This window comes from Opisthocomus hoazin, chromosome 2 (assembly GCF_030867145.1).
Source record: "Opisthocomus hoazin isolate bOpiHoa1 chromosome 2, bOpiHoa1.hap1, whole genome shotgun sequence".
NCBI lineage: Eukaryota > Metazoa > Chordata > Aves > Opisthocomiformes > Opisthocomidae > Opisthocomus > Opisthocomus hoazin.
Genome location: NC_134415.1, coordinates 30,485,846 through 30,504,274, shown reverse-complemented (window position 1 = coordinate 30,504,274; position 18,429 = coordinate 30,485,846). Strand labels below are relative to the sequence as shown.

Sequence of the window (18,429 nt, the reverse complement as noted above, 5' to 3'; positions counted from 1 at the left end):
ACAAACAAATCTTTTTACTAAGACCTGGTAGAAATCTATCTCCTTTTCGCTGGAGTCCTCATGAAAAATACCAAATGTACTAGAATCCATTTTTTTTCTCTGGTGTAACCCATGTCCGAGGCTTTAGTCTCTTCAAAATATGGGGAATTTAAAAAGAGTGTTAGCAAGAGAATGCTTTCGTTAAAAATTATTTTCCTTAAAAATCCAAATAATGCATTCACATGTTAACTGCTAGAAATTTTAACACTTCCTTTGTCCAAAAGACAGATGTTTCATTGAGTATCATGGCATATCTTTATTTACTTAGCAGATGTTCAAACTTTTAGATGGAAACTATAAGTCAGTACAGCCATTGGACTGGCATTTGTGCAGTCACTCGTCTTGTTTTCTGTCATGGTTTATCGTTGTTGCTATTTGATTCATAGAAAATAACAGCCGAAGTTTAAAGCAATTGAAGAAATCTGTTTTTTAATTACAAACTTGAAAAAGTGTTTAGATTTTTAAGATTTTAGACTCTGGCATATAAAAAGATTTCATGATTTAGCAAGTGCAAATTACCAAGTGATTCTTAAGACAGTATGTTCATCACAGGTGATACAGATACTTGATCTGTATGCTCAAGTGTATGAAGATCTCCTAGCAATACCTGTTGTGAAAGGAAGGAAGACAGAGAAGGAGAAATTTGCTGGGGGTGATTACACAACCACTCTAGAGGCATTTATATCTGCCAGTGGAAGAGCTATCCAGGTATGTATCTATTAGAAGAATTTTTTTTTCAGTGAATACAGTAAGATGAAAGCCTTAAACTGATGCCTGATAGACTTCACTTTCCACTGAGTAGAATTTTCTGTGTGCAACTATTTCAGGGAGCAACGTCACATCATCTAGGGCAGAATTTCTCAAAGATGTTTGAAATTGTATTTGAAGATCCCAAGAAACCAGGAGAAAAACAGTTTGCTTATCAGAATTCCTGGGGCATTACAACTCGAACTATTGGTGTAATGACAATGATTCATGGAGATAACATGGGACTGGTGCTCCCACCTCGAGTAGCCTGTGTTCAGGTGTGTAAAAATGCCTTAAACTACCATTTTGTTTCGTTTCCTGTCTTGGAATTCATGAGCATTTTGTATCGGGCACCTGGAAGATTTAACATAGAATAGGAGCTGTCTGATTACAGAGCATGCTGTACGAAGTTAATACACATCATTAGGGTACTTGTGGTGGACAAGCTCCCTTTAACAGTCTGTCTGCTTAAAATAATTTTCTCTGTATCATTTGGATGCAAAGGGAAATGTATTCTTTACTTCTGAGAACTTGAACAAAATTGCTGGGATATAGGGCCACAATATTGTTTTTAAGTTTTTATAATAGCTAGGAGCTGATTTTCTTATACCATAAAGTACATGTCATGTTATATTGCAGGTTGTAATTATACCCTGTGGTATCACAAATTCCCTTTCTGAAGAGGACAAAGAGGCTTTATTGAAGAAATGTAATGAATATCGTAATAGGCTGCTTAGTGTTAATATCCGTGTACGGGCTGATTTAAGAGACAACTATTCACCTGGTTGGAAGTTCAATCACTGGGAACTTAAGGTACATTTCTTTCCAGGAGGTGTTTTGAAGCTTATATGTGGGGTATGTATGAGACATGTTAGGAGTGCCTTGTATTCTGAAGGCAAATATTTTCTCTAAATTAAGAAATGCTGCCTGATAATCAGTGATCACTTTCTTTAGTAAATGAAGAAAAGATGTTTTCTGAGATTTGCTCTTGTTTGCTAGGATTTGCATGTCACGAGTGATTTTTGAACTTGAAGTCTCCACTTTATGTACCTAGAAAATGAAATCAGTAGTACAAATTACTTGTATGTTTAAAAATTTGTACTAATACTTAAGTGTCTCCAGGGTCACAACAGTGCCTTCCTTGCACACAGCTGAACAGAGAAGATAAACCTGTAAAGCATCAACAAAGAAAGGAGCAAGATTTTTTTTGTTTCGAAATTACCATGTTCCCCTCATACAGTAGCTGAGAGGAACAGTTCTGCTTCACCAAATATACAAGGCTTTTGTAAGATAAAAATAGTGAACAGAATGAAACAATGGTAACTAGAAATTGAATAATGTATTGAGTGATGTTATAGGATCTTATATTTGTTCTGAATTTGAAATTAGTTTCAATATGTTAATCTTCAATGTAAGACCGAAAGGGTTGTCAAGCATTGGAATTGGCTGCCCAGGGAAGTAGTGGAGTCGCCATTCCTGGAGGTATTTAATAGATGTGTAGATGGGGTGCTTGGGGACCTGGCTTAGTGGTAGACTTGGCAGTGTTAGGTTTTCGGGTGGACTCAATGATCTTAAAGGTTGTTTCCAACCTCAGTGATTCTAGGACTCTATGATAGAAGCTCCCTGACTTGTTCTAAGTTCCCCTTGTGTCCAAGTTCTCTTCCTTTTGTGTAACCCTATTTTTTTTTTTTTTTTTTTTTTTTTTTATTGAGCTCTAATACCATGAATCCATGTTGGGAGGCTTCTAAAATAAAATTAGGTTTATCGAGGAGGCACAGCATGGGGCAAACTTGATGTTTTTTATAAAATCTACTAATGTGTCCAGCATAATACATAAACTGCATATTCAGGCTAATGCAGGCAAAGTGCACTTGTTTTATTGAGTACTGATAAGGAATTTCATAGGGTAGAAAATACAAGGGTACTGGATTAAGAAGTATAAGAAAGAACTGGAAAGTATTTTGCCTTACATACTTTTCAGCTTAGCAGATTTCTGACATTACCTCTGAAAAGAGCCAAGTCATTGGTCCTTGTTTTATAATGTCTGGTATTACTAGTTCCATTGCTCCTAGGAAGTCTTCCTACGTGACCATTAGGCATCCTTCTTTCACTGGAAAGTACTAGTACAATTAAAAATACTGGATACTTTCTGATGAGTTTTAATTATGGAGACAGCTTTTTCATATGCAATAAACTGGAATGTTTGTGCAGTTTAAGTTGTTAATAACAGTTTTTAATCGCTTTTTATGTAGCTTTACTGTAAGAGTAGATATTTCACCCTTCAGACAGATTTTACTAAGGGAGGGGGGAGATATAGGGAATCGTTTGGAAGCTGTGAACTTGAAGAAATTCCAGAGCACAAAATGCGTAGAAAGCTTGGGTAGATGTCTTTGATTCTCCTGTTCATCCCTTGAACACTGCAGAATGTTCTTAGCTTACCAATATATATAACATTATATTTCCGGGAGCGGGGCGGGGGGGAAGTATATATGTGAAGACACCACCAACCAAAATGCTTTTCCACTTACGCTCCTCATTTCATGTGAAGGAATGTGTACAAGCTTGGGACACGTGTTAGCAGGGCATAGAGAAAATGAGTTAGACCCAGTAGACTCTTAACTGACTAGTAAAAAGGAAACTCTGATGACATATGGGAGATGAGAAATTACATAGTTCTTATCACCAAAGTTTATGAATCTCAAAAGCTTTACATAAATAAAGCAACTGTTTGTAGTCAAATATTCTATGCAATTAATGTCGATAGTAGGGCTATATTGAACAGAACTTTTGCTGTTTGCTTTTCATACAGTTGAAAATGTTCTGTGAAAACAGAATTAAAGGATATTACTGGATGAACTAGAACATTAAAATGACTATAAAAGTCTTAATCATTCAGACTTTAAAAATCTGATTTGCACTATCTGGGATAACCGTCTTAGTCTAGTTTCAGTTTTGCTTCAGCTATCTCAGTATTACTTGCATGTTGGCACAAGATGCAGCCTCCAACCTAGTGAAGCAAGGTTGGAGCAAGGTATAATGCAGAAGTGAAGAGAGTGTGGATGAGAAAGACAGAAATACATAAAAGCAGTGGAAAATATGCTGATTCTTTCAGAGAAACTTAAATGTGTAAAGTGATTCCATATTAAGAGTGGGCTTTAGAACAAAAAAAAAAATTAACTCTTCTGAGAATTACTAAGTCATTATAACTCCTACCTTGTTTTTAATGAAGGGTGTTCCAGTCAGGGTTGAAGTGGGACCGCGAGACATGAAAAACCAACAGTTTGTAGCAGTTAGAAGAGACACAGGACAGAAGCTGACCTTTTCTGAACATGAGGCAGAAGACAGACTGAAGCAGATTTTGGAGGAGATCCATGCTAACCTTTACAGCAGGTAAAAATCTGTACAGGTTCAGTAAATGGCTGTGCTAATCACTTTACCTGTCAGAAGAATTTCCAACGTTATTGGTTCATCTGTGCAGAAAGACAGGTTAGGCGCATCTTGCTGTTTGTGACATTTCATTTTTCTGCCTCTGAAACTTGTTGATGTACAGTGATATAAGATTGCTATTGTGCTCATGAAATGGAATATTAAAGGTTGTGAGCTTATTGTCGCGAATGAGCGGTTAGGTCGCTGAAATGATCACTCAAAGGTTTTGCAAGAAAAGATTCCACGGAAAACTTAGAAAATGTGATCTTACAAAGTTCTTTGGCAAGGTTCACTCTGTTACATGTCAAATGAATGGAATACAAAATCGAAGGAGGTTTTGAGCGGAAAATTATGTACGTGGAGTCGAAGAAGGTGTAAGGGGTAAGGGAGACCCTCCTGTTGAGTCACCAGGTTTGGAGCAGACCCTTTGCTTTCGAAACTCCTTCTCAGAGAGGAGCCTAGGTGCGGCTGGATCCAGAACTGACCTTAGACCACAAAGGTTTATGTCTAAGGAATCTGTTTAGCAGGAGTTCAGGGTGTGTTCGCAGTTTAAAGAGAGAGAGAATCACAGGGATTTACCAGCTATTAATCACTGGTTAACTTAGCATTTACAGAGTGATTAGAAAGAATTGGCTATTACAATCACAGTAACAGAATATTATGTTTTGAATCAGTTCACATACACACACACACGCAATCATAAAAATTCCCCTGGAGTTCAGTGAAATACTCACTTCAAATCAAATGATTTCTTAGCGGGTGAAGGTTGAGTCTCAACGAGATCAGCCCAGGTAGTTTGTGAGTTGCCCTGAGAAGTGTCCCACTCGGAGGGAGTTACGGGGCGCAGCCTGCTGCAGACCAGAAGAGCTCAAAGGGCCTTCCTTGTTACCACCGTTTATAGGGTCTCAAGATGATTGACTTTTCCATCCTGGTCGCAATCCACGTGACGCGGACAGCAGCTATACAAATTCCAGTACCACCCAGAATGTACAGTTCTGATATCTACCAGGCAGGTGCAACTCCAGGCATCAGGAGTTTCAGGTGCGGTCAGGGAGTGCCTGATCAGCCCAACTCACTGCCCGTGTACAAAGACAAGGAAAGTGCCAAGTCGTCCTGATTCAGTGCACACCAGCTAACTGTTCCTGCAGTGCAAGCAAGACTGCAGTGTTGACTGGTTCCGGGATAGCCAGGTGTGAGGGGAGTGTGCCACCACATTCCACCCTGTGACTAAAGTCAATCCGTCTGTTCACAGATCAGCAGTGTGGTCGCCACTTGCCTCTGTGCCTATAAACCGAGCAATACTATATCCCAGTTATAATTTGAGGGAAATTTTTTTATTACCTTAATTATCAAGATTCATTAAATGTTATTAAGCAAGGTTACATATGTATGTAGGGTTTTGTAGCAGTGTTACTTGTTCAGCTAACTTCCATACTCTAATGTATACGAAAATGTTTAACAGCAAGCATAATATAACTAGAGTTAACAGAATCAGAGAGGGGTGTAACATCTGGTTCAGTATTCCGGTCACTGTTCAAGACCAGACGACTAAGGTATCCCACCAGCAATGTTCCCTATCTTTCTTCGTTCTTTCAAGAACACGATGTATTTCTTCTGTGTCATGATGGACAGTGATCAGAGCCCTCTGTCCACTGTCTTGAACTCTTTTCAGCAATTGATGCAGGTCATCATGTTGTAACAGCTTTCTCACCAATGTGAGGTTCATCCCGATAGGGGTAGGTGACAGGTCTTGATATGATGCGTAGTTGGGTTGCAATAATTGATGAGCTGTGATAGGAGCTGAATAGTTGGAGTTGCATCCTACAATTTTGGTAAAGTTACAAACACAGGTGTTTAAGTGGTCGTCTATATCTACAGTGATATTGTCTGTAGATCTAGAATCACAAAGGGTTCTCATGCAAATGCATCCATTTACTCATTTGAGAGACTATGAGGGGTTAAATAGCATTTGCTGTTGCCCTATGTTTTTGATTAGGTAGAGACTAGTGTTGTAGACGTAACGAGACAGTTCGATAGGAGGCTCAGTCAGTGGACGTAATCGTTCGACATCAATTTTGAATCAGAAACCTAAGCTGGAGCAAGAGTTGGGGTTTGTCCAAAGGCACATTATGAGTGCCGTATATGGTATAATAAATGTATACCAGCATTCATGTTTTAAAGGACAGGTGTGTGCATGTTGTTCTCCCCCAACATAATGTATGACAATGCATAAATCTGCTGTCATGTACTCAGTGTGATTTTACTTTGACATCCTACCAAGATGGTATCCCCTCCAGTTCCCTTTAGAGATGGAAATGGTGAATTTTCATTGAAATTTTTAATGTTCTAGTCTTGTCTGTGGAAAGTTATGTTATTGTGTAGCAGTATTGTGGATAAATTTAGATTAGCTATAGGTACGTCACGAAGTACATATGCATCATTCCATGGAAACCCTGTGGAGGACAATTCCACATTTGTCGCTCAGTAATCATGAAATTAAACAATATTTCTACACCACGTTTGCCCCAGAGGTAGAGTGCTAATACTAGCTGTGTAAAAGTGAAATTGTATCAACAGTCTGGTTTTGGTATATTGTACCAAGATTGTCCATTGTGTCTAGGTTTGGAAAAATTGATGTAATATATTCTGATTTCAGTGGGTTTGCCATGGGTAGATCCATTGATTACGCGACACCCTATTTTCATTTCTTCCCCTTTTGTGGCTTGGAGTGATAGCATTTGGTTGATGCTGTTATTATTGTGGGATATTCTAAATCCTTTGTTGCGTAGTGTTTCCTATTTTCATTCCTCCTTTAGGTATGCCTCGTTTCTATGCATAACTAAAGGAGCAAGGTTTAAGTGTGTTTTGTCTTTTGGTGGGATCCCAGCACTTCCAGTATGATTTACTAGCACATAGTCCCAAGGGTCTTGTGTGTGGATTGTCCAGGGATTTTGTGCCTGCACTGGAAGGGTTATACTTCTCCCAATTAAGAGGAAGATTGGTGGTGAACTGGGGAGACACTGCTGTCATTGCCATCGATGTAGAGTCTTCTTTTTTTTTTTTCCCCCCAAAAGAAAAGAAAGAAAAGTTTCAGTGGGGAAAGCCAAATGGGTTACCCCTTTATGATACAGGATAAATTCACCTAGTAGTTATTCTGTGTTTTGTACCACTATTATCATTAGCTTCTCAATTTTCATTAGGGTTAGGACTAATATTTGAACCAAAAGACCACACTCTGCCATTTGGCAAGCACCAGGTTCGTCCACTTTAAAACATCGAATCCTGAAATGTTTTCGTTGTGATCTTTTAACTGCAAAGTGAGTAGACGGCATACACTTCTCACCAGGGAGCTATAAAATAACTTTTGCAGTTTGGCAAATAGCACTTGCTCCATTCACTCCAGTAATTTTAATTTGTTGCCATCCAGGTTGTATACCCAGCTTCTCTGCATCTTGTTGTGTTAGTATTGAAATTTGTGCTCCCATATCTACCAGGAATTTTGTCAATTGTTGTCAAGGTCTAACTGGGATTAAAAAGTATGGGTCATTATCATGTATCCATTGATAGGGTTCCTCTTGCCAGACGGACAGACCCAATTGTCATCCAGGCACTGTTTGTTTTTTGATTGAGAAAGGAAAGGGTATGGTTCTCTGTTGCAGGGGCTAGTAGTGTTCGAGTGTTTGGAAATTTTCCTTTCTATATTTTGTATGAGTCTTAGCCAGCAGTAGTTGTTTTTTCACAGCTTCCCAGTCATGCCAGTTGTTAAGAACCCATTCATCGAGAATTTAGGAAGTGGATTTATTCCATTTTTTTGTAAGTGATCAGTGATACTGCTTGCCACCCTGCCAACTATGCCAGTTTGTCGTGAATGAGCGGTTAGGTTGCTGAAATGATCACTCAAAGGTTTTGCAAGAAAAGATTCCACGGAAGACTTAGAAAATGCGATCTTACAAAGTTCTTTGGCAAGGTTCGCTCTGTTACATGTCAAATGAATGGAATACAAAATCGAAGGGGGTTTTGAGCGGAAAATTATTTACGCTGAGTCAAAGAAGGTGTAAGGGGTAAGGGAGACCCTCCTGTTGAGTCACCAGGTTTGGAGCAGACCCTTTGCTTTCGAAACTCCTTCTCAGAGAGGAGCCTAGGTGCGGCTGGATCCAGAACCGACCTTAGACCACAAAGGTTTATGTCTAAGGAATCTGTTTAGCAGGAGTTCAGGGTGTGTTCGCAGTTTAAAGAGAGAGAGAATCACAGGGATTTACCAGCTATTAATCACTGGTTAACTTAGCATTTACAGAGTGATTAGAAAGAATTGGCTATTACAATCACAGTAACAGAATATTATGTTTTTAATCAGTTCACATACACACACACACGCAATCATAAAAATTCCCCTGGAGTTCAGTGAAATACTCACTTCAAATCAAATGATTTCTCAGCGGGTGAAGGTTGAGTCTCAACGAGATCAGCCCAGGTAGTTTGTGAGCTGCCCTGAGAAGTGTCCCACTCGGAGGGAGTTACGGGGCGCAGCCTGCTGCAGACCAGAAGAGCTCAAAGGGCCTTCCTTGTTACCGCCGTTTATAGGGTCTCAAGATGATTGACTTTAGACATCAGTAATTTTCCATCCTGGTCGCAATCCACGTGACGCGGACAGCAGCTATACAAATTCCAGTACCACCCAGAATGTACAGTTCTGATATCTACCAGGCAGGTGCAACTCCAGGCATCAGGAGTTTCAGGTGCGGTCAGGGAGTGCCTGATCAGCCCAACTCACTGCCCGTGTACAAAGACAAGGAAAGTGCCAAGTCGTCCTGATTCAGTGCACACCAGCTAACTGTTCCTGCAGTGCAAGCAAGACTGCAGTGTTGACTGGTTCTGGGACAGCCGGATGTGAAGGGGGACTGTGTAGCTGCCCCGATTCCCAATTTTGGGGTAGCACCACACTTATTTTAAAAAATACTTCTGTGAGTTCATGTAAAGTATTAATAAAAAATACACCATAAATAGTTCATGTGATAATAATGCACAGGATTCTTTCCTGAAACATGCTTTTGATAGGGAATTTTGAAAGATGCAAAGTTGTCCAAGAAACTTCAGTATTTGAAGTTCTGTGTTCAGAAGTGTATTTTAAGACACTATGTTCTATTGACTTTCATAGTATTGTTTTCTTATAAGCAGTCAAATGCTTTTTGAACTTTTATTTGCACTTATTGCATATGCCAGATCACTTGCATGTCTGTCATTGCAAATTGTTGTTTGTAAGTATACCAAGAAATAACATGGTGCTGATCCCAGCACCATGGCAGATGGGTTTACCTACTTCCTTCTGTGGTGATCAAAGCTGCTTACAAGCAAAATATTTTTACCTAGTTAAAACACATTTTGCTATATAGATTTAGAACATAATTAAAAAAGAAAAATCTACATTTATAGTACTTTTGTGTTTCTATCTACAGCTGGTCAGTGTTGAACTACCGTGCACAACAGTGTGAATTAACACGGTGAAATATGCAGCAACCTGGAGAACAGCCCACTGGCAATTAATCAAATTTGTGTCCTTTTTAGGGCAGAAGCGGTAGAAAGACATAACATGATTAGGAAGATTTGAGTGAATATGTAGACTGACTCTGAAAACTTAGTTCATTTGGCAACTGAGATTATGTGCATAAATCTGCCCTGATTTTTTTTTCCCCACTTTTCTTAGAGCTTCTGAGGACCTAAAAAGTCATATGGTGGTGGCGAATACTATGGAGGACTTTCAAAAAGAGCTCGATTTGGGAAAGGTAAGGAAATTTACTTCATTCTGTCCCAGTAAGTACTTTCACACATTTTCTGTCCCTTGCAAATAAGCAGGGGTTAGAAATTTCAAAGCTCTTTTATAAATACTGTTGTGGTTTTTATGCAACTCTCCCTTCACAAGCAGATGAAGGCTTCCTGTAGAGCCACACAAAAATGAATTAGCTTTCCCAAAATTTGTCATATACGTTGCTTTCTTCTTTTGCTAAAATAACTGCATTTACTAAATGATGATGTTTCAGGCTACCGCCATTCAAAATTTAGTCTTGTGCTACAGGTGACAGGGTATCCTGAAGCGACTTACAATGCTGCAGTTTGGTAATTTGCATTTAAAGTGTTACATTTGTATCAGAAAGTGTTTTTCAAAGACAGGAATGTAAATATTTTATTCAGATTAAGATAAACTTACTGTCATTATTCTAATGCAAGCAGTGAAAAACACCTGTCAAATCCCGTAATAAGGTCCAAGGAGGAGTTTAAAGTACATGCTATTTACGTCAAAGAAGTTTTGCCTTTATGACCTGAGTAGAAGCCATTGGGTTCATTGAGAATTACTGCAAATCAGAAACCTTCTTGCGTCAATAGTAAGAATAACCCATTATGTGGGTGATTGAGCTATACTGATATAGAGGTCTGTGAAAAATCTAAAGTTCTGAAAAGTATTTGAAGTTTAGATGAGAGATTAAGTCTTCAGTAGAGAATTGAGCTGCTGCTTCTTTTTCAGAGATACACTGAAAGAAGTTCTAAACCCTGAAATTCTGTCACAAACCTCAGGTTGTGAAATTGTTCGTGTATTTAGATTAAAGTGTTGAAGTAGTTGGATCCCCAGGATGAATCATTAAGGCTGTGTGATTTAGAAAGAGATCAGAGTTTTTTTGCACACCAGTTAGATCTGCTCTGAAGATTTCAAAATTTATGATGGAAAATGCACAAGTGCCAAGAATTTATAGTGGTTTTTTTAACTTCAAAAATAGTTGTAAGTTATTCTTGGTTAGGCTTGACCTTCCATCATGCTCTATTCTTGCATTTCTGTTGCACTTAAATTCAATTTATAACAAGATTTAAAGGAATAATTATGAACTTCAGAGGAGGGACTGATTTAGCAGGTTTATGAAGTTGAGGGTACAGAGTTTTTAGACAGTCTGTGCATAGGTGCTAGAATAGTAGTACTGCCTTATTTTCCTCTACAAAACTAAATACAAGTGTGAAATACTCTGTTTCCAAACAGCTTTGGGCTCTTTCTAATGACTGCAAAGCATCATTTCCTTGGTGCAAGTGTCTCTAGAGCATCTGATGATTCTGGTGGTAGATTTGAAAAACAAGAATCCTTAGCCTTTGCTTAACAAATAATTGTGCTCTGCTTAGATGTGCAGGTAGTACTACTGCTCTGATGTGTTGTGATTTCAAGATGTACCATCACATATCCTTCACTTCTGAATTAAACAAGCATTCTGAAACTATACTTCACTGTCTTTAAAACAAAGAAACAGTCAAGGAAGACATAGGCTCTTAAAAATATTAAGAGATGCAGTAAACTTGTATGTAAAAATAAACTGAAATGGAGAGTCAAGCTCATTCCAAGAGCAGGAATGGAATGTGAAGCTAATTCTGTATTTGTACATGCACATAAATTATTATTCTTTCATGTTGATGAAATGCTATAGAACCCCCTTTCTTCTCCTCCTACCACAGAGGTTCCAAATGATACCCTCTACCTATGGAGAGGGTAAAATAGCTGGTCTTCAATGTCCGACATTCACTGTCGTGTACAGCTATATTCTAGAGAGGGCCACGAGAATTGAACTATTTGTATTATGTTTAGAGTTCTAATATAATCTAATTTATAATGTAGTTAAACTTAAAAATGTGAACAAATATTTTTATATTCCAAGTTGGATACTTGCACCATTTTGGTACTTAGGTTATATAAGTTTTATTAGAATCTGCATATCTGAATTGAAAAAATGACGTACGTCATTTTATGAGTGTTGCACTCTCTACCTATATATGTTGTATGAACAAAATTTTATACCATACATATTTTGCAGTTTCTTGAAGTTACACTGTGTTACCTCTGACTACTGTTTAAGCAGAAAATTTGTAAGCTTAAGTACTTCTGCTTAATTCCTGTTGCTGTGTTCCCCTTACTATAATTGGAGTGTAGACTATTAGCTCTTTAAAAATGCAGAGTGGTTCTGTGTTCTTTTAAGTGGCATGCAAAGTTTAGTTGAAACTCTTAAGAATAATTGCACAGGTATTTAAACAAAGTTTCATTTAACTAACAAAAGAGTAATGCAAGAATTCTATAGTAGAGTGGTAATAGTTCCTTTTTTCAGTTGCAAGAAAGTGAAGCTATGAAGTCAAATCTAATAAAGGTGTGTTCCAGTTCAAGGCAAATTGAGAATTTTGCACTAAGAATGTAAATTTGGTGACAGCAAGCCACAGATCAGCAAACCTTATTCACAATTTGGATAGGACTAAATTGACTGTGGAGGCTGAATTTAGTAGCTGTTGTTGCCCTCAGCTGTTAACATTACATAAGTGTTCAAATGTATGTAGGGGGTATCTTTTTAACAGTAATTCTATGTTTTAGTAGTTAAACAGAATTTTCACTGTGCGAGCCCATTAAAAATGAGAAAAATTAGTGAAATGGAATATAAAACTTGAGAAAAGGGATTTGCTATGATAACGAAGAGTAGTACTGAGAAGAGTGTATGAGATTATATTTTTAGCTTAGCTTTCTCAGTTTTCTTCAGTTAAGCTAATTGAAGGAAACAGCAGGAAAATATGTGCCACTTCCCTCTGCCCCCAGTAAAAATGTGCTGTTGGAGATTAATATGTATGTCTTTGTCTTGTTCAGAAAATATGAAAATTCATAGTAATGGAATTAAGATGGAAACTTCATTAGGAAAGCACCATCTTGCAGTATGTAAGCAAGCATTTGTTCTGCAATTTGAAAGATTTAAACTTTTCCTGAAAAACAGAGTATTTCAGGAGAAAACAGTATTTATACTTTCCACAGAAGGAAGATACATTGTGTTTTAAAAAATAAAAATAAAAAAAATTCAGCACCCTGACTTGATTTAAATGCTGCTTTGACTTTGTGTATGTTATTCCATGCTGCACCATGGAGAGATGACTGTGCTTATCTATTTCTCTGATGAGAAAGAGCTATTAAAATTTAATTGTGGCAATTGGAACTTTTCACACTTGGAGTGTATATGAAGTCTTAAGGTTCAGGAATCTTCCAGAGACAAGGATGACTTTTTTTTACATGTATAACTGTTTGGTTTCTTTCCCCCTCTCCCCACGCGTTCAGATTGTACAAATCCCTTTTTGTGGGGAAATTGAGTGCGAGGACTGGATCAAGAAGACCACTGCCAGGTAAAATATAACTGAACTGCACTTTATCTACCAACATCAAAATCAAAATGTTTTGAGTATAAAACAGGAATGTAAGATGCCTGCCCTCCAGGTATAACACTGATGTACAATCCTCACCCTTGACTCTGTCTGTCCTGCATAATTCAATATATTTACTCCCTTAGTTCTGAAACTTTTAGACTAATTTGCATGCTTTTGAGATTTTTATATATAATACACTTTATTGCAACTTCAGTTTTAAAGAGAAGTATTTATTTATGAATATGCTTTTATTTCAGGGATCAAGATCTTGAGCCTGGCGCCCCCTCCATGGGAGCAAAAAGCCTCTGCATACCTTTTCAGCCTCTCAGTGAACTACAGTGTGGGGCAAGATGTGTCTGCGGCAAAAACCCTGCCAAGTTTTACACCCTATTTGGTCGTAGTTACTAAATTACTAGTGAAAGCACCTTCTCCTTTATCTGTGAATTGAACTTTTTTTAAAAAGACTGAAGTAGCCCCCAAACTTAATCAGTTTTGCGACTTTTTAAATAATTCAAAAAACAAAGCCATAAACCCCCCTCAATTGTCAGTCTTAGGCTAGCAGTAATTCACAGACTTTTCTGTAAACATCTCTAATAATAAACATGTATTGTGAGCTGTAATATGCTTTGGTTGTTTTTTCTGTGTTGCTCAATGGCGAGGATAGGTATTCTTTGCTCATGCCTTTTTTCCATTTTGGTGCATAAATTTTCTTGTACACTGAGAAAATGCCTGAAAGATTGGAGAGAATGTCATAAACGCTTGACAGTACAATTTAGTGTGCCAACGTAAATTTTATAGATAAAACATCTGCTTTTAATTTTGCCTGCGAATTTTTCAATTTTCAGTACACAGAATCACAGAATGGTAAGGTTGGAAGGGACCTTTGGGTATCATCTCGTCCAACCCCCCTGCCAAAGCAGAGTCACCTACAGCAGGCTGCACAGGACTGCGTCCAGGAGGGTTTTGAATATCTCCAGAGAAGGAGACTCCACAACCTCCCTGGGCAGCCTGTTCCAGTGCTCCAATCACCCTCAGAGGGAAGAAGTTCTTCCTCATGTTCAGACAGAACTTCTTATGCTTCAGTTTGTGCCCATTGCCCCTTGTCCTGTCACCGGGCACCGCTGAAAAGAGTTTGGCCCCATCCTCATGACACCCACCCTTGAGATATTTATAGGCATTTATAAGGTCCCCTCTCAGCCTTCTCTTCTTCAGGCTAAACAAGCCCAGCTCCCTCAAGCCTTTCCTCATAGGAGAGATGCTCCAGTCCCCTCACCATCCTTGTAGCCCTCTGCTGGACTCTCTCCAGTAGCTCCTCATCTTTCTTGAAGTGGGGAGCCCAGAACTGGACACAGGACTCCAGATGGGGCCTCACCTCCCTTGACCTGCTGGCCACACTCCTCTTAATGCACCCCAGGATGCCACTGGCCTTCTTGGCAACCAGGGCACACTGCTGGCTCATGGTCAACCTGTCGTCCACCAGGACACCCAGGTCCCTCTCCAGCAGGTCCACCCCAAGCCTGTACTGGTGCATGGGGTTGTTCCTCCCCAGGTGCAGGACCCTGCACTTGCCCTTGTTCAACTTCAAGTTCCTCTCTGCCCAGCTTTCCAGCCTGTCCAGGTCACGCTGAATGGCAGCACAGCCTTCTGGTGTATCTACCACACCTCCCAGTTTTGTATCATCAGCAAACTTGCTGAGGGTACAGTCTAACTCTTCATCCAGGTCATTGATGAATAAGTTGAACAAGACTGGGCCCAGTACTGACCCCTGGGGGACACCACTAGTTACAGGCCTCCAACTAGACTCAGTGCTGCTGATGACAACCCTCTGAGCTCTGCCATTCAGACAGTTCTTACTGCTTACTTGTGTACAGACTTTCTGCTAACTTGTAGGCATGGTAAATGCCACTCTTTTTGAAAATTCCCTCTGGAGCCAGGTGTTTCAAGGAGTATTTTTACGCCATTGTAAAACAAGTTGGAAAGGCTGTCTTAGATTAAATGCCACATTGCTAGCAAGATGCAGGTGAATGCTATTTCTTGCAGATATTTTGCAAAGCCCTGTTGCTCTTATCTTATAGACTGGCAATTATAGCTGTCTCACAGTGATACTGCAATGATAATGCAAAGGCGATCTGAAGAGAGGTATTTTCAGTGCTAAAGACTTTAGGCTGTGGTTACATCTCTAGCATGTTTCATAAAACCCTTTTGCTTTTCTTGCACTTACTACGTGTTGCTTTAGCAGACAAGGCTGGATGTTGCAGAGTTACAAAATTATTTTAAAAATAAAATTACCTCCACTCTGAACATAGGGCTATCCTTTTTTTTTTTTTTTAATTCAATCCTGACACAAAACAGCTTTTGGATGGCACATGCTTAATTTGTTACCTTTTTCTCCTGTATGTTTGAAGGCTGTCTGTATAAACCCCTTTCCATGAGAAGAGTTGGGTGAAAACTTGGCAATTAAAAAGTTGGACCAGTCAGATCCTCCCCAGACTCTTCCTGGGACAATACTACATGGCTGACTGTTTCCAAAACTCTATTTTTACGTAGTATCAATAGTCTAAAAGACAGAGAGAGTTGGGGTTGTTCAGCCCAGAGAAAAGAAGGCTCTGGGGAGACCTTATTGCTGCCTTCCAGTACCTCAAGCGGGCTGACAAGAAAGCTGGAGAGGGACTTTTTACAAGGACATGGAGTGACAGGACAAGGGGTAATGGCTTGAAACTGAAAGAGGTTCTTCCTTGGATATGACGAAGGAATTCTTTACAATGAGGGTGGTGAGGCAGTGGCACAGGTTGCCCAGAGAAGCTGTGGCTGTCCCCTCCTTGGAAGTGTTCAAGGCCAGGTTGGACGGGGCTTTGAGTAACCTGGTCTAGTGGAAGGTGTCCCTGCCCATGGCAAGAGGAGTTGGAGCTAGATGATTTATAAGGTCCCTTCCAACCCAAACCATTCTATGATTCTGAAAGTTGTAAGCATACAGGAGACTTATAGTGCTATTCCCAGATCTTCACACTTCTCTGCTTTTCAAAAATGTTTGCTTTTGCCCAGATTCACGTGGTCAGCCTTCCTAGTCAAAATTTCAAATATTAAATTTGAACCAGTTGCCTGTCCCATTCAGGATCATGCACCTTGTAATAACACCCCGTTTTTCACAGAAAAGTGCGAAAATTATTAAATAATACAGATCAGCTTGCTCAGAGTGCTTGAGCACTTGGAAATTCTCTGTATTATTCCTTGGATGATGGTTAGTCGTGAAGGGTTTGCTTTAGTTGCATCTTAAATTCGTCTATCTTGCATTCATCTGTCTAGATATTCTCATGCTGGGGGAGGGGGAGAGGCAGTAACCAGCAGCTTCAGTGTCCTCGGGCATAAGAGACAGGAGTGTGCCAAGATTTTCTGACAGTGCAAAACAGATTATTAAGAATTGATGAGCATGTTCAGCTCCCATCGAAACACTCTACAACACCGATATTTTAAAAATGAGACGTGGAAGCTGTTAATAGCGCAGAACAAAGGAAAGGCAAAACTAAAGGCAGTCTCTAACACTGCTGCAACCTTATCAGTTTGAACAAACAGCCAACCTTCAACCAGTTGACTGGATCAAATTAATGTGTAAACATGTTGACAATGCTGTTCTTAGAAATGAGTTGCTTGCAACCTACAAATGGGTTGGTCTGAAGCAAGAGATTTCACAGAGGGCTAGCTTTTTTTTTTTCTTCCCCCCTTCCCCCAGCTTGTTTCTTTTCCCCCAGCATATTTCTTCCTGATCATGGTAGGGCTTGAAGTGTCTGGAACGTGGATGATTCACCTGCAGATCTCTCTGTGGTGACTCTTCCACAGAGAGGCTAATGCCTGCCTGGGAGAGACACATCAATGTCAAGTATCCTTTCACGAGAAGAACAATCTGAGCTATCTGTAAAGCATTGTAGAAACATCTGTACTCTTAATTATACTAGTACGTAAACCTTCAGACTCTTAGTAGATTGTATCTGTTTAGAAATTAAGTATATGAATCAGAATAATACACTGCAGTTGATTAAATGATACTACGTTGTGTTTATAATAGAACTGCAAATCTCTTTGTGTTCCTTAGTTCTTATGGTCGAATACTGGTAAATTTGGGTTAAATAGCATGGTAAGGTGGGATGTGGAGGAACTGCCTTGACGTGGTGCTGCTCCTTATTGACAAAATAGAGCACGCTTGAGCGTTTTAGCTCTGCTGGAAAGGGAATGCTTCATTTAGCTGGAGCTCTTCATTTGGTAATCAAAACCTCGTGTAAGGCAGGACTTTTGAGAGCTCTGAAGTTTGACCTTGGTCTGTTCTCACTGAAAGGAGAATAGCTCTTCAAAAATAATTCTCACTTTTTGTGCTCTGTAGTTTAGATAATAAAATAATTAAGTAGTTGAGCATTACTTTAATGCAAGAAGGAAGAAAACACCGTAGAAATAGCTGAAATAGAAGCAACAGAGGTGGGAGATGATGAAGAGGAAGAAGAACAAGTACCAGTTTCAATGTTGTGATTAGTTCTATTAATGCACCCTACCAGTATTGGTGGTGTTCATAAAATGGGTTTTAGAGTTGAGTTGAAGCTGCAGTGCTTACGTAGACAAACAACGAGATGTTAAAAATTACATCTGTTGGCAGGCAAAGCTTCTAACAAACTGGACTTTAAACATAAATATTTTGGCTGTTGAAACCCTGTGAGCAAAAAAATAGATGAAAATTGGGGGTGGGTGTTTGAATTTTTAACCTGAAGTTAATTCACCTTGGGAAATCTAAGGCCAGCAGGGACGGTTGGTCAGCTCAGGTTATCAGTATACCTTATCTCTCCATGGCCATACTGCATGTAAGTTCCTTCCATTTTATGTTGTAACTAACTGTGTATATGTATGTACACTCATGGGCATTTCAAACAAAAACTGGATCATAAAATTTTCAAGGAAGGCACCTGGTCTTATCATCCATATTGCCTAGCGTGCTATTAGCAGCGAGATTTCCTTCACTGGGGTTTGTGAGTGTGCATA

General features: G+C 39.2%; 1 protein-coding gene across 4 annotated transcripts in view; it reads left to right on the top strand.

Annotated features, from left to right (window-relative positions):
• The window catches only part of EPRS1 (glutamyl-prolyl-tRNA synthetase 1), a 45,622-nt gene extending 31,592 nt beyond the window's left edge, over positions 1 to 14,030 (top strand). For all 4 annotated transcript variants that reach the window (XM_075413022.1, XM_075413020.1, XM_075413021.1 and 1 more), the window contains 7 exons: positions 592 to 747; positions 867 to 1,064; positions 1,426 to 1,599; positions 4,016 to 4,176; positions 9,914 to 9,992; positions 13,325 to 13,389; positions 13,668 to 14,030. In XM_075413022.1, the coding sequence (XP_075269137.1) occupies positions 592 to 747; positions 867 to 1,064; positions 1,426 to 1,599; positions 4,016 to 4,176; positions 9,914 to 9,992; positions 13,325 to 13,389; positions 13,668 to 13,818 (984 nt within the window). In that variant the 3' untranslated portion in view covers positions 13,819 to 14,030. The remainder of the gene's footprint in view (positions 1 to 591; positions 748 to 866; positions 1,065 to 1,425; positions 1,600 to 4,015; positions 4,177 to 9,913; positions 9,993 to 13,324; positions 13,390 to 13,667) is intronic.
• Positions 14,031 to 18,429: the final 4,399 nt, after the last annotated feature.